At 45.5% G+C, this 21,720-nt stretch overlaps 1 protein-coding gene across 3 annotated transcripts in view; it reads left to right on the forward strand.

Annotated features, from left to right (window-relative positions):
• Nucleotides 1-20,876, forward strand: part of LOC109407480 (E3 ubiquitin-protein ligase RNF13) — a 72,953-nt gene extending 52,077 nt beyond the window's left edge. For all 3 annotated transcript variants that reach the window (XM_019680518.3, XM_062856913.1, XM_062856912.1), the window contains exons 5-8: nucleotides 3,025-3,224; nucleotides 3,779-3,965; nucleotides 4,510-5,071; nucleotides 17,960-20,876. In XM_019680518.3, coding sequence (XP_019536063.3) covers nucleotides 3,025-3,224; nucleotides 3,779-3,965; nucleotides 4,510-5,071; nucleotides 17,960-18,407 — 1,397 coding nt within the window. In that variant the 3' untranslated portion in view covers nucleotides 18,408-20,876. The remainder of the gene's footprint in view (nucleotides 1-3,024; nucleotides 3,225-3,778; nucleotides 3,966-4,509; nucleotides 5,072-17,959) is intronic.
• The last annotated feature ends 844 nt before the right edge of the window (nucleotides 20,877-21,720 follow it).

Here is a 21,720-nt window from a genome sequence, read left to right on the forward strand (position 1 = left end):
CGGTTCTCTGAAGCCAAGACATGACTTCAAGCAGATTGTCCAAATTGTCTGCAGTACGTTGACATAACAAACATTTAATAGATTTTCAAATATTGGTGCAATTCAAAGCGATAAAAATATTTCAAAATCGTCAGTGGTGATTGTTTCGAGTAATCATATTTTGTAAGGACGGATTCGGACAATCCATCGAGAGATTCATAAAATATAAACAGTATTACAAAGGCAACACATGTTCTAAAGATGTCTCCGATGACCTATGGGGTCAATAGGGGAATCATATCTCGTGTTTAATGTCATTTGAAAACATCAAACGCAAATGTAGACTTGGATGGTTCAGGAATGTTCAATATCCCAAGAACTCAAAAGAGACATTTCGAAGAATCTCAAAATCGATATCGTCAGAGATTCCCTAATAATTTCTTTTTTTTTACTGGCTTTGAGATGGACAAAAATGAGACTACGCAGTTTATGGACAGTGCCTTTCTGTAGTATCTCCAAAGAAAATATTGTAATAAGGAAACTTCAAGCTCTACAGATAGACTCTATTTCGATTGAAAAGTTTGGAGTTTTGAGCTACCGGACGATATACCTAGAAACATTTAGAGGGATAGAAATTTCCTGCTACCTAGAAACCGGCTACGGAATATTCGGATAATTGTTCCTCTGACTTGCTGTTTATGGCATGATGTTGTGGCGTTAGCACTAAATTGGTTTTCGAAAAAACTTCATTGACTTCCGCTGCCTTTCATATGCGTTAAACATTACGTCGGAAGTAGTGCGCTGTATAGAAAAGCAGATTTACTGTACAGCGCACTACTTCCGACGTTATGTTTAACGCATAGGAAAGGCAGCGGAAGTCAATGAAGTTTTTTCGGAAATCAATTTAGTGCTAAACCCACAATATGTTTTTTAATCTAGAGGGTTGCGCATGACATTTTTAGCGTAACATGTGATAAGGGCCTAAGTCGAAAATGTAAACAAACGAGATTTTCCGTTATTCCTATCAAGTGTCACGTAATCTATCGATACACTTCCTCGCCCACTCCAAAAGCCCATTTTAACAAGACTTTTTAGATGATTTTTTAAAGGGCCTAAGTAAGAGAGAACTGTCAAAGTGTGAGCCAAATGAACATGTTTATTGTTCGTAGGAATGCGTTGTTTGAACGGAATTGCAGTCGACAATAAACATATTACAAATATTTATTTTTATTATCGAGAATTTAATGGCATATGTAAACTTAGTAAGAAGATAATATTTAATTAATTCAGCTTTCAAGAGCTTATGCTCATGAAGAAACTTTTGCCGCTGCTCTTCTAAAAAAAAACTTTCATTGCTGCTGCTTGATTCACTTCAGGCCAAACATTTCAATAGGTCCTATCTGCATTTGAGAGGCTTTCTTTGTTCACTTTCTTTTTAAATTATTGCAATGTAATGGTATACTTTTGCAATATAAACCAAAAGACGATTGTTTTGTTAATCGTTCTATGCAAGGAGACAATCACAATTCAAATAAACAGCTGAGATATTAACGTAAGAGAGGGAAACCAAAGAGAGCCTCTCTTCTGCAGATAGGACCTTTAGATATGTTTGGCCTGACTTCTGCCGATTTGATTCGCGCTATTCATTGCAATGCATTTCAGATTTCTTCGATTGCGCTGTTATCTCTTTCAAAATTTGGGAAAAAAGTTCGAATATAATTGGTCGGCGTTAAGTCAGACCGGACCATCTGTTTTTCAATGATTTTGAGAAAATATCCTGCATGCACTTGACATTTAAAATCTCTGGCATTATTTCCAGAAATACTGTTATTCTTTTATCTAATGATACATCTGCATCAAAATAACGGCGAAAAGATCAGGTTTAACGAATTCCTCAGCTTTCTTTACCTGCTCGAAAAATCGCGTAGTCCACTCTGACTGATCGCCGACCAATTAGTAAACGTAAACAAAACAACTTGCACCACAACAAAGTTACGCAAAAAGTTTGAACATCTAGCTTTGTGGCAAGTGTTGGAATCTGTTGTTAACAAAACAAACAGCGTTGCCGAATCAACATATGTAACTTCCGCTCATCTCTATGTAGAGGATTTCTAGTAGGGAGCAGTCATACACGTCATTTGTTGCATAAGTGATACTAATAGAGTGTTTGATTTCCAAATAGGATTTTTGAATATACATGGAAACCTTCTCAAGCAGATTTCTCAATGTTTACATTTTGGACTTAGGCCCTTATCCCATGTTACGCTAGATTTGGTCTTTTGAAGTTCCGTCAGTAACCGAAACGTGTACTGAACTAAAATTCCATGAACGATTCTTTCTGATGGATGATGTTACCTATATCAGTGAGTAGGTCGGCTCCAGAGGCACGTTCTCCTCCATTTGGGAAATTTGTGCCATGTGTTACCTATAGATGTGAGGGGTAGAATTTCCTGCATCTGTAGCAAAATGAGTGTATGCATCGCCTGACATGAACGTTAAAAAGTGTAGAGAACCATGCGGGATGCGATGATGGAGGTAGTTAAATTGATTGTTTTATGCTCCTTAGAAACTAGGTAAGGAAATAAACTTAGTTTTAATTTCACCCTGTTCAGTTCAGATGTGTTCTCTGATACTCCGAGATATTGTTTAGTTAAAAGTATTTATCTTTTGCAACTTGGTAAACGGATTCTAAAATTCAGGATACTAAAACCCCGATTCTGGGGCAATTTTGTTATCACAAGACAGTTTGAAACAATTTCGTAACTGCTACTGAAAACATTTAGGATATCAATCAAACACCTAAATTTTGTTCGGGGTGGTCATAAAAAAATCCATTGAAAAGGTATAAATAGTTAGAACCGAGCTTGATTCAATGGTCCTCTGAGCAATTTCGATAGTTCTGGTCAATCAAGGAGTAGAACTTTTGCACAATCATTGCAAATACCTATATTGGAATTTCAAAACTAGTCAAAGCTTGAAACAGAATTGAACTTCTCAGACTGGGCTTCTATGAGTACTTTTATTCATTTTTTTTTCTCCACCCAGAACGCATGTCGGCCAACCACGCCGAGGACATCATCATCCCGTCGGTGTTCATCGGCGAAAGCAACGGCATCTACATGATCGAGAGTTTCCTGTACCCGCTGCCGTACTTTCTGATCATCACCGACGACATCCCGTTCAACATCAACAACAACCTGATCATCCCGTTCGCCATCGTCGTCGGCCTTTGCTTCATCATAATGGTGAGTCTTGTACCGACTTTTCAAACCCTCTAAGCAGAATACTCGCTTAGAACGAGTGTAATCAGTTATTGTACCATTTAATTACGCTCTCTTTCGCTTATCCTTTGACAGATACTTACGCGTATTTCGACTATCACTTGTAATCTGCCTCAGTGTCAGTCCACTGGTTAACTGACACTGAGGAAGCTTACAAGTGGTAGTCGAAATACGCGTATCTGTCAAAGGATAAGCAAAAGAAGGCGAAATTAAATGGTACAATAACAGATTACACTCATTCGAATAATGGTGATTGTTTATCTACCATCATTGTTGCCTGATTTGAAGCGAAACTCTATGTCCATGTAATGCAATACGCCCTCTGAGTGGAATCAAAATCGGTCAAAAACTTGCAATTTCTTAAGTTAAATTACCAGATGTTTGGTTGTTAGTAAACTGTTTCCGTAACTATTTGTCCATTCATCACTGGCGTAGAGTTTCCCAAACGATCATCATGAGATAATGTTGTAATGCATTTTATTTCCCTTCTTCTCCTTGGCGGCGTGTGGGTTTGGCAGGTCTGCTTCATGATCATACGTTGCATACGGGAACGTCGCCGTATGATGCGTCACCGTTTGCCGAACAGTGTGCTGCGGAAGATTCCAATTGTGAAGTTCGCCAAGGGAATGCAGTACGATACGTGCGCCATCTGCCTGGACGACTACGTGGACAACGAACGGCTCCGGGTGCTGCCCTGCCATCACGGTAAGAGGATCGGTTTGTGCGCTTTCTTGGCTTCAGGGTTTCAGGGTAGTTTCTATCGAAATTGATTTTAGTAAATATGTTGGGTAATCCTCCATCTAACATTAATTCATTCAAGTTCGAGTTTACGTAAAATGGTATTATCCCTTTTGTTTCTAAAACGAGTTTCTAAGGAGTTTTAGATTGTCGTTAATATTAACTGAGTCAAATTTAATTTCATACTTTGACATCCATAGATTTTGACATTTTTGCATTTGTTCAAATAGAAAGTCAAATAATCGGAACCACACATACTGTAACACGCGCATTTTCGAAACTGTTATAGTCTAATGACAATATGTAGCATTTAAGTTTTGCTTGCAGCAGCCATGAGTATAAATATCTCCTTATCATCAAACATTGTATGGAGGGATTCAAATATTAGAAATCCTTTCTATAGTGTTACGGTTACGATTGATATATTCTCATTCATCTGCCGGGCACGTCATTCAACAACTTTTTTGTAGCTCATTCTAATAAATCAAACTACCCTTCCGATTCGTTGCAGCATATCACGTCAAATGTATCGACCCGTGGCTAACGAAAAATCGCCGCGTATGTCCGATCTGCAAGCGGAAGGTTTTCGCCCGAGGGGAACGTCGGCCGCCACGGCGGCGCTCGTCCACTGATAGTATGTCGTCGTCCGATGCCGACGAGCACACTCCTCTGCTGAATCCGGTCGATAATCAACCGACGGCGGCGGCGACAAGTTCGACTTCGGCGGCGTCCGCAAGCGGTCCAGCGAACTACCAATCGCAGGACGGAGCGGATGGTGGTGGTGCTGCTACATCCGCTCAGGGGGCCAACAGCGATGCCCACGTGGTCAATGTGACCTCCGATGACGAGTTTCTCGACGCACTAGTGCACCGTCGGGCAATGCAGGTTGCCATGTTAATGGCCATGCAGAACAGAGAAGCCGCACCGCAGCAGCAGCAGCGACGGTTCAATCCGTTTGACCGGGAGACGCAGCAACAGCAGCAGTCGGCTTCTATTGAGGACGGTGGCGAATCGCCGTACAGTCCCATTGGGGAGGAACCGTCGTCCACGTCCGCTTGGTCGCGATTTATAAGGTGAGTACAGCGGCAAAGGGATACATAATATGTAGGTTTATTAGCAATGTATTAGTTTCGCACCAAAAATCTATTATAGTATTTATGAAGGATTTTTTTCGTGTAGGGTCTTGTACCATTTGGGCAGGTGTACCTATTTTGGGCACTTGCCGCTATAACTAAGCCAATTTCAAACGGATTGATTTGAATTTTTGTATAGAGTTAGGCACGTACAGCATCTAACTCTATACAAAATCTCAAATCAATCGGTTTGCAATTGGCTTAGTTATAACGGCAAGTGCCCAAAATAGGTACACCTGCCCAAATGGTACAAGACCCTACTTGTCAAAAGATACCTTACAAGGAATCTGAAGAAAACGGAGGCATTCTCCCAGAATCTTGGGCGGGATTCTCCCAGAATCTCCAGGGACTCTCCCAGAATCCTGGGAAGGCCTCTCTCAGAATCCTGGGAAGGACTCTCTCAGAATCCTGGGAAGGACTCTCTCAGAATCCTGGGAAGGACTCTCAGATTCCTTGAAAGAATTCTCTCAGAATCCTTGCAAGGATTCCCCCAGAATCCTGGGAAGGATTCTCCCAGAATCCTGGGAAGAATTCTCCCAGAATCCTGGGAAGAATTCTCCCAGAATCCTGGGAAGGATTCTCCCAGAATCCTGGGAAGGATTCTCCCAGAATCCTGGGAAGGATTATCCCAGAATCCTGGGAAGGATTCTCCCAGAATCCTGGGAAGGATTCTCCCAGAATCCTGGGAAGGATTCTCCCAGAATCCTGGGAAGGATTCTCCCAGAATCCTGGGAAGGATTCTCCCAGAATCCTGGGAAGGATTCTCCCAGAATCCTGGGAAGGATTCTCCCAGAATCCTGGGAAGGATTCTCCCAGAATCCTGGGAAGGATTCTCCCAGAATCCTGGGAAGGATTCTCCCAGAATCCTGGGAAGGATTCTCCCAGAATCCTGGGAAGGATTCTCCCAGAATCCTGGGAAGGATTCTCCCAGAATCCTGGGAAGGATTCTCCCAGAATCCTGGGAAGGATTCTCCCAGAATCCTGGGAAGGATTCTCCCAGAATCCTGGGAAGGATTCTCCCAGAATCCTGGGAAGGATTCTCCCAGAATCCTGGGAAGGATTCTCCCAGAATCCTGGGAAGGATTCTCCCAGAATCCTGGGAAGGATTCTCCCAGAATCCTGGGAAGGCTTCTCCCAGAATCCTGGGAAGGATTCTCCCAGAATCCTGGGAAGGATTCTCCCAGAATCCTGGGAAGGATTCTCCCAGAATCCTGGGAAGGATTCTCCCAGAATCCTGGGAAGGATTCTCCCAGAATCCTGGGAAGGATTCTCCCAGAATCCTGGGAAGGATTCTCCCAGAATCCTGGGAAGGATTCTCCCAGAATCCTGGGAAGGATTCTCCCAGAATCCTGGGAAGGATTCTCCCAGAATCCTGGGAAGGATTCTCCCAGAATCCTGGAAGGGATTCTCCCAGAATCCTGGAAGGGATTTTCCCAGAATCCTGGGAAGGATTCTTCCAGAATCCTGGGAAGGATTCTTCCAGAATCCTGGGAAGGATTCTCCCAGAATCCTGGGAAGGATTCTCCCAGAATCCTGGAAGGGATTCTCCCAGAATCCTGGAAGGGATTTTCCCAGAATCCTGGGAAGGATTCTCCCAGAATCCTGGGAAGGATTCTCCCAGAATCCTGGGAAGGATTCTCCCAGAATCCTGGGAAGGATTCTCCCAGAATCCTGGAAGGGATTCTCCCAGAATCCTGGAAGGGATTTTCCCAGAATCCTGGGAAGGATTCTCCCAGAATCCTGGGAAGGATTCTCCCAGAATCCTGGGAAGGATTCTTCCAGAATCCTGGGAAGGATTCTTCCAGAATCCTGGGAAGGATTCTTCCAGAATCCTGGGAAGGATTCTTCCAGAATCCTGGGAAGGATTCTTCCAGAATCCTGGGAAGGATTCTTCCAGAATCCTGGGAAGGATTCTTCCAGAATCCTGGGAAGGATTCTTCCAGAATCCTGGGAAGGATTCTTCCAGAATCCTGGGAAGGATTCTTCCAGAATCCTGGGAAGGATTCTTCCAGAATCCTGGGAAGGATTCTTCCAGAATCCTGGGAAGGATTCTTCCAGAATCCTGGGAAGGATTCTTCCAGAATCCTGGGAAGGATTCTTCCAGAATCCTGGGAAGGATTCTTCCAGAATCCTGGGAAGGATTCTTCCAGAATCCTGGGAAGGATTCTTCCAGAATCCTGGGAAGGATTCTTCCAGAATCCTGGGAAGGATTCTTCCAGAATCCTGGGAAGGATTCTTCCAGAATCCTGGGAAGGATTCTTCCAGAATCCTGGGAAGGATTCTTCCAGAATCCTGGGAAGGATTCTTCCAGAATCCTGGGAAGGATTCTTTCAGAATCCTGGGAAGGATTCTTCCAGAATCCTGGGAAGGATTCTTCCAGAATCCTGGGAAGGATTCTTCCAGAATCCTGGGAAGGATTCTTCCAGAATCCTGGGAAGGATTCTTCCAGAATCCTGGGAAGGATTCTTCCAGAATCCTGGGAAGGATTCTTCCAGAATCCTGGGAAGGATTCTTCCAGAATCCTGGGAAGGATTCTTCCAGAATCCTGGGAAGGATTCTTCCAGAATCCTGGGAAGGATTCTTCCAGAATCCTGGGAAGGATTCTTCCAGAATCCTGGGAAGGATTCTTCCAGAATCCTGGGAAGGATTCTTCCAGAATCCTGGGAAGGATTCTTCCAGAATCCTGGGAAGGATTCTTCCAGAATCCTGGGAAGGATTCTTCCAGAATCCTGGGAAGGATTCTTCCAGAATCCTGGGAAGGATTCTTCCAGAATCCTGGGAAGGATTCTTCCAGAATCCTGGGAAGGATTCTTTCAGAATCCTGGGAAGGATTCTTCCAGAATCCTGGGAAGGATTCTTCCAGAATCCTGGGAAGGATTCTTCCAGAATCCTGGGAAGGATTCTTCCAGAATCCTGGGAAGGATTCTTCCAGAATCCTGGGAAGGATTCTTCCAGAATCCTGGGAAGGATTCTTCCAGAATCCTGGGAAGGATTCTTCCAGAATCCTGGGAAGGATTCTTCCAGAATCCTGGGAAGGATTCTTCCAGAATCCTGGGAAGGATTCTTCCAGAATCCTGGGAAGGATTCTTTCAGAATCCTGGGAAGGATTCTTCCAGAATCCTGGGAAGGATTCTTCCAGAATCCTGGGAAGGATTCTTCCAGAATCCTGGGAAGGATTCTTCCAGAATCCTGGGAAGGATTCTTCCAGAATCCTGGGAAGGATTCTTCCAGAATCCTGGGAAGGATTCTTCCAGAATCCTGGGAAGGATTCTTCCAGAATCCTGGGAAGGATTCTTCCAGAATCCTGGGAAGGATTCTTCCAGAATCCTGGGAAGGATTCTTCCAGAATCCTGGGAAGGATTCTTCCAGAATCCTGGGAAGGATTCTTCCAGAATCCTGGGAAGGATTCTTCCAGAATCCTGGGAAGGATTCTTCCAGAATCCTGGGAAGGATTCTTCCAGAATCCTGGGAAGGATTCTTCCAGAATCCTGGGAAGGATTCTTTCAGAATCCTGGGAAGGATTCTTCCAGAATCCTGGGAAGGATTCTTCCAGAATCCTGGGAAGGATTCTTCCAGAATCCTGGGAAGGATTCTTCCAGAATCCTGGGAAGGATTCTTCCAGAATCCTGGGAAGGATTCTTCCAGAATCCTGGGAAGGATTCTTCCAGAATCCTGGGAAGGATTCTTCCAGAATCCTGGGAAGGATTCTTCCAGAATCCTGGGAAGGATTCTTCCAGAATCCTGGGAAGGATTCTTCCAGAATCCTGGGAAGGATTCTTCCAGAATCCTGGGAAGGATTCTTCCAGAATCCTGGGAAGGATTCTTCCAGAATCCTGGGAAGGATTCTTCCAGAATCCTGGGAAGGATTCTTCCAGAATCCTGGGAAGGATTCTTCCAGAATCCTGGGAAGGATTCTTCCAGAATCCTGGGAAGGATTCTTCCAGAATCCTGGGAAGGATTCTTTCAGAATCCTGGGAAGGATTCTTCCAGAATCCTGGGAAGGATTCTTCCAGAATCCTGGGAAGGATTCTTCCAGAATCCTGGGAAGGATTCTTCCAGAATCCTGGGAAGGATTCTTCCAGAATCCTGGGAAGGATTCTTCCAGAATCCTGGGAAGGATTCTTCCAGAATCCTGGGAAGGATTCTTCCAGAATCCTGGGAAGGATTCTTCCAGAATCCTGGGAAGGATTCTTCCAGAATCCTGGGAAGGATTCTTCCAGAATCCTGGGAAGGATTCTTCCAGAATCCTGGGAAGGATTCTTCCAGAATCCTGGGAAGGATTCTTCCAGAATCCTGGGAAGGATTCTTCCAGAATCCTGGGAAGGATTCTTCCAGAATCCTGGGAAGGATTCTTCCAGAATCCTGGGAAGGATTCTTCCAGAATCCTGGGAAGGATTCTTCCAGAATCCTGGGAAGGATTCTTCCAGAATCCTGGGAAGGATTCTTCCAGAATCCTGGGAAGGATTCTTCCAGAATCCTGGGAAGGATTCTTCCAGAATCCTGGGAAGGATTCTTCCAGAATCCTGGGAAGGATTCTTCCAGAATCCTGGGAAGGATTCTTCCAGAATCCTGGGAAGGATTCTTCCAGAATCCTGGGAAGGATTCTTCCAGAATCCTGGGAAGGATTCTTCCAGAATCCTGGGAAGGATTCTTCCAGAATCCTGGGAAGGATTCTTCCAGAATCCTGGGAAGGATTCTTCCAGAATCCTGGGAAGGATTCTTCCAGAATCCTGGGAAGGATTCTTCCAGAATCCTGGGAAGGATTCTTCCAGAATCCTGGGAAGGATTCTTCCAGAATCCTGGGAAGGATTCTTCCAGAATCCTGGGAAGGATTCTTCCAGAATCCTGGGAAGGATTCTTCCAGAATCCTGGGAAGGATTCTTCCAGAATCCTGGGAAGGATTCTTCCAGAATCCTGGGAAGGATTCTTCCAGAATCCTGGGGAGGATTCTTCCAGAATCCTGGGAAGGATTCTTCCAGAATCCTGGGAAGGATTCTTCCAGAATCCTGGGAAGGATTCTTCCAGAATCCTGGGAAGGATTCTTCCAGAATCCTGGGAAGGATTCTTCCAGAATCCTGGGAAGGATACTCCCAGAATCCTGGGAAGGATACTCCCAGAATCCTGGGAAGGATACTCCCAGAATCCTGGGAAGGATACTCCCAGAATCCTGGGAAGGATACTCCCAGAATCCTGGGAAGGATTCTCCCAGAATCCTGGAAGGGATTCTCCCAGAATCCTGGAAGGGATTCTCCCAGAATCCTGGGAAGGATACTCCCAGAATCCTGGGAAGGATACTCCCAGAATCCTGGAAGGGATTCTCCCAGAATCCTGGAAGGGATTCTCCCAGAATCCTGGAAGGGATTCTCCCAGAATCCTGGAAGGGATTCTCCCAGAATCCTGGAAGGGATTCTCCCAGAATCCTGGAAGGGATTCTCCCTGAATCCTGGAAGGGATTCTCCCAGAATCCTGGAAGGGATTCTCCCAGAATCCTGGAAGGGATTCTCCCAGAATCCTGGAAGGGATTCTCCCAGAATCCTGGAAGGGATTCTCCCAGAATCCTGGAAGGGATTCTCCCAGAATCTCCAGGGACTCTCCCAGAATCCTGGGAAGGCCTCTCTCAGAATCCTGGGAAGGACTCTCTCAGAATCCTGGGAAGGACTCTCTCAGAATCCTGGGAAGGACTCTCAGATTCCTTGAAAGAATTCTCTCAGAATCCTTGCAAGGATTCCCCCAGAATCCTGGGAAGGATTCTCCCAGAATCCTGGGAAGGATTCTCCCAGAATCCTGGGAAGGATTATCCCAGAATCCTGGGAAGGATTCTCCCAGAATCCTGGGAAGGATTCTCCCAGAATCCTGGGAAGGATTCTCCCAGAATCCTGGGAAGGATTCTCCCAGAATCCTGGGAAGGATTCTCCCAGAATCCTGGGAAGGATTCTCCCAGAATCCTGGGAAGGATTCTCCCAGAATCCTGGGAAGGATTCTCCCAGAATCCTGGGAAGGATTCTCCCAGAATCCTGGGAAGGATTCTCCCAGAATCCTGGGAAGGATTCTCCCAGAATCCTGGGAAGGATTCTCCCAGAATCCTGGGAAGGATTCTCCCAGAATCCTGGGAAGGATTCTCCCAGAATCCTGGGAAGGATTCTCCCAGAATCCTGGGAAGGATTCTCCCAGAATCCTGGGAAGGATTCTCCCAGAATCCTGGGAAGGATTCTCCCAGAATCCTGGGAAGGATTCTCCCAGAATCCTGGGAAGGATTCTCCCAGAATCCTGGGAAGGATTCTCCCAGAATCCTGGGAAGGATTCTCCCAGAATCCTGGAAGGGATTCTCCCAGAATCCTGGAAGGGATTTTCCCAGAATCCTGGGAAGGATTCTTCCAGAATCCTGGGAAGGATTCTTCCAGAATCCTGGGAAGGATTCTTCCAGAATCCTGGGAAGGATTCTCCCAGAATCCTGGGAAGGATTCTCCCAGAATCCTGGGAAGGATTCTCCCAGAATCCTGGGAAGGATTCTCCCAGAATCCTGGAAGGGATTCTCCCAGAATCCTGGAAGGGATTTTCCCAGAATCCTGGGAAGGATTCTTCCAGAATCCTGGGAAGGATTCTTCCAGAATCCTGGGAAGGATTCTTCCAGAATCCTAGGAAGGATTCTTCCAGAATCCTGGGAAGGATTCTTCCAGAATCCTGGGAAGGATTCTTCCAGAATCCTGGGAAGGATTCTTCCAGAATCCTGGAAAGGATTCTCCCAGAATCCTGGGAAGGATTCTCCCAGAATCCTGGGAAGGATTCTCCCAGAATCCTGGGAAGGATTCTCCCAGAATCCTGGGAAGGATTCTCCCAGAATCCTGGGAAGGATTCTCCCAGAATCCTGGGAAGGATTCTCCCAGAATCCTGGGAAGGATTCTCCCAGAATCCTGGAAGGGATTCTCCCAGAATCCTGGAAGGGATTTTCCCAGAATCCTGGGAAGGATTCTTCCAGAATCCTGGGAAGGATTCTTCCAGAATCCTGGGAAGGATTCTTCCAGAATCCTGGGAAGGATTCTTCCAGAATCCTGGGAAGGATTCTCCCAGAATCCTGGGAAGGATTCTCCCAGAATCCTGGGAAGGATTCTCCCAGAATCCTGGGAAGGATTCTCCCAGAATCCTGGAAGGGATTCTCCCAGAATCCTGGAAGGGATTTTCCCAGAATCCTGGAAGGATTCTTCCAGAATCCTGGGAAGGATTCTTCCAGAATCCTGGGAAGGATTCTTCCAGAATCCTGGGAAGGATTCTTCCAGAATCCTGCGAAGGATTCTTCCAGAATCCTGGGAAGGATTCTTCCAGAATCCTGGGAAAGGATTCTTCCAGAATCCTGGGAAGGATTCTTCCAGAATCCTGGGAAGGATTCTTCCAGAATCCTGGGAAGGATTCTTCCAGAATCCTGGGAAGGATTCTTCCAGAATCCTGGGAAGGATTCTTCCAGAATCCTGGGAAGGATTCTTCCAGAATCCTGGGAAGGATTCTTCCAGAATCCTGGGAAGGATTCTTCCAGAATCCTGGGAAGGATTCTTCCAGAATCCTGGGAAGGATTCTTCCAGAATCCTGGGAAGGATTCTTCCAGAATCCTGGGAAGGATTCTTCCAGAATCCTGGGAAGGATTCTTCCAGAATCCTGGGAAGGATTCTTCCAGAATCCTGGGAAGGATTCTTCCAGAATCCTGGGAAGGATTCTTCCAGAATCCTGGGAAGGATTCTTCCAGAATCCTGGGAAGGATTCTTCCAGAATCCTGGGAAGGATTCTTCCAGAATCCTGGGAAGGATTCTTCCAGAATCCTGGGAAGGATTCTTCCAGAATCCTGGGAAGGATTCTTCCAGAATCCTGGGAAGGATTCTTCCAGAATCCTGGGAAGGATTCTTCCAGAATCCTGGGAAGGATTCTTCCAGAATCCTGGGAAGGATTCTTCCAGAATCCTGGGAAGGATTCTTCCAGAATCCTGGGAAGGATTCTTCCAGAATCCTGGGAAGGATTCTTCCAGAATCCTGGGAAGGATTCTCCCAGAATCCTGGGAAGGATTCTCCCAGAATCCTGGGAAGGATTCTCCCAGAATCCTGGGAAGGATTCTCCCAGAATCCTGGAAGGATTCTCCCAGAATCCTGGGAAGGATTCTCCCAGAATCCTGGGAAGGATTCTCCCAGAATCCTGGGAAGGATTCTCCCAGAATCCTGGGAAGGATTCTCCCAGAATCCTGGGAAGGATTCTCCCAGAATCCTGGGAAGGATTCTCCCAGAATCCTGGGAAGGATTCTCCCAGAATCCTGGGAAGGATTCTCCCAGAATCCTGGGAAGGATTCTCCCAGAATCCTGGGAAGGATTCTCCCAGAATCCTGGGAAGGATTCTCCCAGAATCCTGGGAAGGATTCTCCCAGAATCCTGGAGGATTCAGAATCCTGGAAGGATTCTCCCAGAATCCTGGAAGGATTCTCCCAGAATCCTGGGAAGGATTCTCCCAGAATCCTGGGAAGGATTCTCCCAGAATCCTGGGAAGGATCTCCCAGAATCCTGGAAGGATTCTCCCAGAATCCTGGGGAAGGATTCTCCCAGAATCCTGGGAAGGATTCTCCCAGAATCCTGGAAGGATTCCTTCCCAGAATCCTGGGAAGGGATTCTCCCAGAATCCTGGAAGGGATTCTCCCAGAATCCTGGGAAGGGATTCTCCCCAGAATCCTGGAAGGATTCTCCAGAATCCTGGAAGGATCTTCCCAGAATCCTGGGAAGGATTCTCCAGAATCCTGGGAAGGATTCTCCTAGAATCCTGGGAAGGATTCTCCCAGAATCCTGGGAAGGATTCTCCCAGAATCCTGGGAAGGGATTCTCCCAGAATCCTGGAAGGGATTTCTCCCAGAATCCTGGAAGGATTCTCCCAGAATCCTGGGAAGGGATTCCTATCCTAGAATCCTGGGAAGGATTCTCCCAGAATCCTGGGAAGGATTCTCCCAGAATCCTGGGAAGGATTCTCCCAGAATCCTGGGAAGGATTCTCCCAGAATCCTGGAAGGGATTCTCCAGAATCCCTGGAAGGATTTTCCAGAATCCTGGAAGGGATTCGGTTCCAGAATCCTGGGAAGGATTCTTCCAAGAATCCTGGGGTAAGGGATTCTTTCCAGAATCCTGGGAAGGATTCTTCCTCAGAATCCCTGGGAAGATACCTCCCAGAATCCTGGATGACATACTCCCTGAATCCTGGGAAGGATTCTCTCCAGAATCCTGGGAAAGGATTCTCCCAGAATCCTGGAAGGATTCTTCCCAGAATCCTGGAAGGGATTCTCCCAGAATCCTGGGAAGGATACTCCCAGAATCCTGGGGGAAGGGGATTCTCCCAGAATCCTAAGGGATTCTCCCAGAATCCTGGAAGGGATTCTCCCAGAATCCTGGAAGGGATTCTCCCAGAATCCTGGAAGGGATTCTCCCAGAATCCTGGAAGGGATTCTCCCAGAATCCTGGAAGGGATTCTCCCAGAATCCTGGAAGGGATTCTCCCAGAATCCTGGAAGGGATTCTCCCAGAATCCTGGAAGGGATTCTCCCAGAATCCTGGAAGGGATTCTCCCAGAATCCTGGAAGGGATTCTCCCAGAATCCTGGAAGGGATTCTCCCAGAATCCTGGAAGGGATTCTCCCAGAATCCTGGAAGGGATTCTCCCAGAATCCTGAAGGGATTCTCCCAGAATCCTGGAAGGGATTCTCCCAGAATCCTGGAAGGGATTCTCCCAGAATCCTGGAAGGGATTCTCCCAGAATCCTGGAAGGGATTCTCCCAGAATCCTGGAAGGGATTCTCCCAGAATCTGAGGATCCAGAATCTGGAAGGGATTCTCCCAGAATCCTGGAAGGGATTCTCCCAGAATCCTGGAAGGGATTCTCCCAGAATCCTGGAAGGGATTCTCCCAGAATCCTGGAAGGGATTCTCCCAGAATCCTGGAAGGGATTCTCCCAGAATCCTGGAAGGGATTCTCCCAGAATCCTGGAAGGGATTCTCCCAGAATCCTGGAAGGGATTCTCCCAGAATCCTGGAAGGGATTCTCCCAGAATCCTGGAAGGGATTCTCCCAGAATCCTGGAAGGGATTCTCCCAGAATCCTGGAAGGGATTCTCCCAGAATCCTGGAAGGGATTCTCCCAGAATCCTGGAAGGGATTCTCCCAGAATCCTGGAAGGGATTCTCCCAGAATCCTGGAAGGGATTCTCCCAGAATCCTGGAAGGGATTCTCCCAGAATCCTGGATGGGATTCTCCCAGAATCCTGGAAGGGATTCTCCCAGAATCCTGGAAGGGATTCTCCCAGAATCCTGGAAGGGATTCTCCCAGAATCCTGGAAGGGATTCTCCCAGAATCCTGGAAGGGATTCTCCCAGAATCCTGGAAGGGATTCTCCCAGAATCCTGGAAGGGATTCTCCCAGAATCCTGGAAGGGATTCTCCCAGAATCCTGGAAGGGATTCTCCCAGAATCCTGGAAGGGATTCTCCCAGAATCCTGGAAGGGATTCTCCCAGAATCCTGGAAGGGATTCTCCCAGAATCCTGGAAGGGATTCTCCCAGAATCCTGGAAGGGATTCTCCCAGAATCCTGGAAGGGATTCTCCCAGAATCCTGGAAGGGATTCTCCCAGAATCCTGGAAGGGATTCTCCCAGAATCCTGGAAGGGATTCTCCCAGAATCCTGGAAGGGATTCTCCCAGAATCCTGGAAGGGATTCTCCCAGAATCCTGGAAGGGATTCTCCCAGAATCCTGGAAGGGATTCTCCCAGAATCCTGGAAGGGATTCTCCCAGAATCCTGGAAGGGATTCTCCCAGAATCCTGGAAGGGATTCTCCCAGAATCCTGGAAGGGATTCTCCCAGAATCCTGGAAGGGATTCTCCCAGAATCCTGGAAGGGATTCTCCCAGAATCCTGGAAGGGATTCTCCCAGAATCCTGGAAGGGATTCTCCCAGAATCCTGGAAGGGATTCTCCCAGAATCCTGGAAGGGATTCTCCCAGAATCCTGGAAGGGATTCTCCCAGAATCCTGGAAGGGATTCTCCCAGAATCCTGGAAGGGATTCTCCCAGAATCCTGGAAGGGATTCTCCCAGAATCCTGGAAGGGATTCTCCCAGAATCCTGGAAGGGATTCTCCCAGAATCCTGGAAGGGATTCTCCCAGAATCCTGGAAGGGATTCTCCCAGAATCCTGGAAGGGATTCTCCCAGAATCCTGGAAGGGATTCTCCCAGAATCCTGGAAGGGATTCTCCCAGAATCCTGGAAGGGATTCTCCCAGAATCCTGGAAGGGATTCTCCCAGAATCCTGGAAGGGATTCTCCCAGAATCCTGGAAGGGATTCTCCCAGAATCCTGGAAGGGATTCTCCCAGAATCCTGGAAGGGATTCTCCCAGAATCCTGGAAGGGATTCTCCCAGAATCCTGGAAGGGATTCTCCCAGAATCCTGGAAGGGATTCTCCCAGAATCCTGGAAGGGATTCTCCCAGAATCCTGGATGGGATTCTCCCAGAGTCCCAAGAGGGATTCTCCCAGAATCCTGGAAGAGACTCTCCCAGAATCCCAAGAGGGACTCTCCCAAAATCCCAAGAAGTATTCTCCCAAAATCCCAAGAGGGATTCTCCCAAAATCCCAAGAGGGACTCTCCCAAAATCCCAAGAGGGATTCTCCCAAAATCCCAAGAGGGATTCTCCCAAAATCCCAAGAGGGATTCTCCCAAAATCCCAAGAGGGATTCTCCCAAAATCCCAAGAGGGATTCTCCCAAAATCCCAAGAGGGATTCTCCCAAAATCCCAAGAGGGATTCTCCCAAAATCCCAAGAGGGATTCTCCCAAAATCCCAAGAGGGATTCTCCCAAAATCCCAAGAGGGATTCTCCCAAAATCCCAAGAGGGATTCTCCCAAAATCCCAAGAGGGATTCTCCCAAAATCCCAAGAGGGATTCTCCCAAAATCCCAAGAGGGATTCTCCCAAAATCCCAAGAGGGATTCTCCCAAAATCCCAAGAGGGATTCTCCCAAAATCCCAAGAGGGATTCTCCCAAAATCCCAAGAGGGATTCTCCCAAAATCCCAAGAGGGATTCTCCCAAAATCCCAAGAGGGATTCTCCCAAAATCCCAAGAGGGATTCTCCCAAAATCCCAAGAGGGATTCTCCCAAAATCCCAAGAGGGATTCTCCCAAAATCCCAAGAGGGGTTCTCCCAAAATCCCAAGAGGGATTCTCCCAAAATCCCAAGAGGGATTCTCCCAAAATCCCAAGAGGGATTCTCCCAAAATCCCAAGAGGGATTCTCCCAAAATCCCAAGAGGGATTCTCCCAAAATCCCAAGAGGGATTCTCCCAAAATCCCAAGAGGGATTCTCTCAAAATCCCAAGAGGGATTCTCCCAAAATCCCAAGAGGGATTCTCCCAAAATCCCTAGAGGGATTCTCCCAAAATCCCAAGAGGGATTCTCCCAAAATCCCAAGAAGGATTCTCCCAAAATCCCAAGAGGGATTCTCCCAAAATCCCAAGAGGGGTTCTCCCAAAATCCCAAGAGGGGTTCTCCCAAAATCCCAAGAGGGATTCTCCCAAAATCCCAAGAGGGATTCTCCCAAAATCCCAAGAGGGACTCTCCTAGAATCCTGGAAGGGATTCTCCCAGAATTCCAAGGCTGGTACCATCTATCGGCGCATTACCTTCACGTCCTAGCACATGACCGAAGAAAGCGTTGTTTTTTCTAGCCCACCATTGACAAGTTTGTAAAATTTCCGCATATCATTTTGTTCCATACTGTTTTGCGCCTCAGTTATGATATTCTCCTCATACTGCATTTGTTTATTTTCCTTTTTCCCTTCCAGCAAAATGCGCTCCTACGTTCGCAACGAGCCACGTCCGGAGGAGATTCTCTCGGATGACGACGACGACGATGTGGAGCCGGCCACCGGCGACACGCTCCCGATCGCCACCGCCAGCCGCAGCTCCGCCGGCACCGCCAGCAACAACATCCTGAACAGCAATCTCAGTGGTTCGTTCCACGGGGAGGACACAACCGACGACGAGATGATTGGCGCTAGCTTCCGCGACGAAGCTAAGCGACGTCAGATCCGATCCGCGCCCAATCTTCCTTCGACCAGTGGAATGGCTGGCGGCGGTGGCAGTGGCGGTGGAGGCCGCCTCGGTGTAGCAGCTCTACCAAATGTTAACTTTAATCCCGGCCAGCCCAGTCGAAGTACCGGCGATCCGGGACGGCGTGGGAACCGTTCCGGAGGCGGCGCCAGCAGCACCGGTGGCCACTATCCCGTGTAAATAGCTCTAGGGTAAATGGATAGAAGAACGGAGCAGGTGAGTCCATTGTTCATCATATATATATTTTAAGCCAGAAAAGATGAATTCGGGAATAAACTATTCGGAGAAGTGATACGAGCATGTGGAGAATTATGATTCACCCGGTTAGGTTTAGCAGCTCAAGGCACCCATTGCAACGGATGTGCAAAACTTCCATTTAATATGTATGTAAAAACGTTCGGTTCGGTGCAGCGTGGGCCGCGTCACTACTATACGTTTACACCATTAAGTACCTAAAACGTTTTGTTCGTAATCATTTCTGTGTCATTTTATTGGAAATCAAACTCTATTCGATACTCGTTTGTAAGGAAATTTGTGGGGAATCTTTAGGAGCAAAAATAAAGATTCTTGAATCTGAAATTGTGTAAACAGAAAGCCTCAATGTGATCGGATTTTTTTAAAAGTCGTTTATTTTTTAGTATGTTTTACCCATTACGAATATATATATATATTAGGCAGTAAACTGAAGTAATATTAACCGAATGAAAAAGTAATTCCATTGTGTTACACCTTAATTGTGGTAAGGTTAGAATGCGGGAGGCAAGACAATGGGGGACTCGTAAATGGCATAGAGTCGTTTAGCATACGGCAAAACATTTGTGAAAGCCGAAACGAATGATCTTTAAAAGATTACAACATTAAAATTTCCTTCAAAAACTGCTCTACATAAATTGTTGAAGTTCCTGTAAGACTTCTTCCCGGAGTTTTTGAAAGAAACTAATGATGAACAAAGAGATTCCTTCACCTATTTTCTTTTCAGGAGCAATTCTAGACGTTCTTCATGAGCTATTTTAAGGATTTCTCCAGGAATTCAGTTACAAATTCTCTCATAGTATTCTTCAAAACAAAACTCCAAGAATTTTTCAGAATATTTATAAAGATTTCACCAATCTTGTAACCTTACGCAATTGATCCATTCCAAAAAAACTTCATTAGAATACGTCAAGGGATTTTTAAGTTTTTGAGAAAAATAGGTTTCCAGGAGATTTTTCTCAATGTTTTCCCATGCATTTTCCTTAAACCTTTCAAAAATTCCTTAATTCTTAGGAAAAAAAATTAAAAATAAAGAACTTATGCAAGACTACCAACTTGACCAACTGATACATTACCTATACTACCGTTGAATAGATAGTACATTTCTAACATAATTCTTGATTAATCAGCTTAGATTCAAACCCCTTCAACATTTTGTTGAAATTATTGCAATATATCTTCATCCACAGCAACTTTGCAGATTTCTGTTCGATTCTGTTTTGTTTGAAAATTTTCATCAAACATTTTTGCTGTACAAGAGTGGAACAAACTTCTCTCAAGCAAACTTTAGCTTAAGAAACTATTATTCAGCTAGTTGTATTTCTTGGGTTGTTGGATTTGGGAGAGATTTTTGCTGAACTTGCTGCAGATTCTTGAAGTGGTGTAACCACTTATGCTTTTTATGCCAAACGACGTTATGCCACTTGAGATACTCACACAGAATTGTCACAGCTCATTCAATATTTAACCATCCTTATTCCGATAACGAATATCTGCGTTGTGAAAAAAAAATAGGTTTTCTATTGATCAGACAGTTGAATTAGGATTGTTTTATAACGACACTGTCAGATATAGCGAGTATAACCCTCACAAAAATTAGTACATTATCGATCACATACACTCTCACCCGTACACTATAATTATCACTTATCCAGGGAAACATATTCTGAGCGTGAGATGTAACCATGTTGTTCGTGTTTTGTTCGATTAACCTAAAACCAATCCATATCTTTATTCGTTTCTTTTTGTTTTGTTTTTGAGATCCTACCCATTATCATAGGAATATCAAATATTGTTTCCTGCTTCGGCATCGGAACGAAACACTTACCGCGCATTAATGGATACGTAGAGACGCTGTACCATATTAGTCAACTATTGTTATAGTATAATATGTAAGAGAAAAAAAAACATACATGTCGTATAAAGGGACGGGATCGGAACTGTGGATTTACACTCTATTTTAATCACGGCGACAGCGCGTATAGTCTTGCAAGCTTATACCAGAGAGAATAACATGGAAACAACTCTACTGCCAGTCGAGTCTGCTGCTAGAGAATGGTGTTGTTTACCGTATCGTGTGTACCTCTAAAAACATATAGTGAAATGCATTATTATCAGCTATAAGTGACACTAAAAAAAAATAGAAAAATCAGGTATCTCCTGAAAATTTAAAAACCGAAGGAAAGGAGAAACACAGACACACGCAAGTGCAGAAAGAGACGAAAGTTTGTTACTACCGTACGTACGTATGTAGTGAGTTTTAGTTACTCTGGGTCTTAGTGTAGAGAGTATATCTCGCAGAATAACTCGCAAAAAGAAAACATCCACATACCTACCTACACACACAAGAAACAAGGGAATGCAGATGGAATAAACTGAATTTGACTGAGAAGAGAACTGATCTTCCAAAGAAAGACTGCCTTGTGATGTATCACTGCCTGTTTCAATTAAATATCTCATCAGGTCTCATTCGAGCACTCTCTAAAATTCCTAGCAAAGGTTCATTTGTTAGGGCTGCCGAGAACTACCATGAATCCAACGCCAATACTTCTGCCTCTGTCTTCACCTCGAACCATGTACAGCGTTAAACCCTTTCTGGATGGATGGATCATCTGCATCTCGCTGAAGTGTTCTAGAACAGCGAGGTATGCCAAAATATCTAAATTTGAGGGAGTTTAGGCCCGAGCAGAAGGAAATAACAACAGCATAAGGACCTGTGTTATTTGGGTGAAATAACTGAATAATAGAATCGATTATTTTAATGTTATTAACATAACAGATTATGTTATAAGCTTGTCTGTCATAAGCGGCAAAATAACAAATATCATAACAAAAAAATGTTCTTGGAAAACCATTTTAATAACTTGTTTTGTTAGTTTCAATAACAACTTAATAACAGTGCATTTCTAAAATATTGCAATAACAAATTTTAATATTAATTTGTTATTGATAATAATCGGAAAGCAAAATTTCCTGGCCAAGTTCGCAGGGGTTGACGGTATTAAAGTGAAGGAGTTTCATTTTGATTATTGTAATGTAGTGTTCTTTAGTGAAACATATCACCTTTTTAACACTTTAATGCGCCTCCAACGGTTCATCACGAACCGGCTGCTGCAGATGGAGTATGGCTGATCATATGCATCAGACATGCTCGATAAACACGGAGGAACCGCCAGGGCTCAGTAGAGTCTATTCCCAAGCAACAGTTCCAAGTCGGTTGGATTTGAGAAGGTTTTGATGA

This window comes from Aedes albopictus, chromosome 3 (genome assembly GCF_035046485.1).
Source record: "Aedes albopictus strain Foshan chromosome 3, AalbF5, whole genome shotgun sequence".
NCBI classification, from domain to species: domain Eukaryota; kingdom Metazoa; phylum Arthropoda; class Insecta; order Diptera; family Culicidae; genus Aedes; species Aedes albopictus.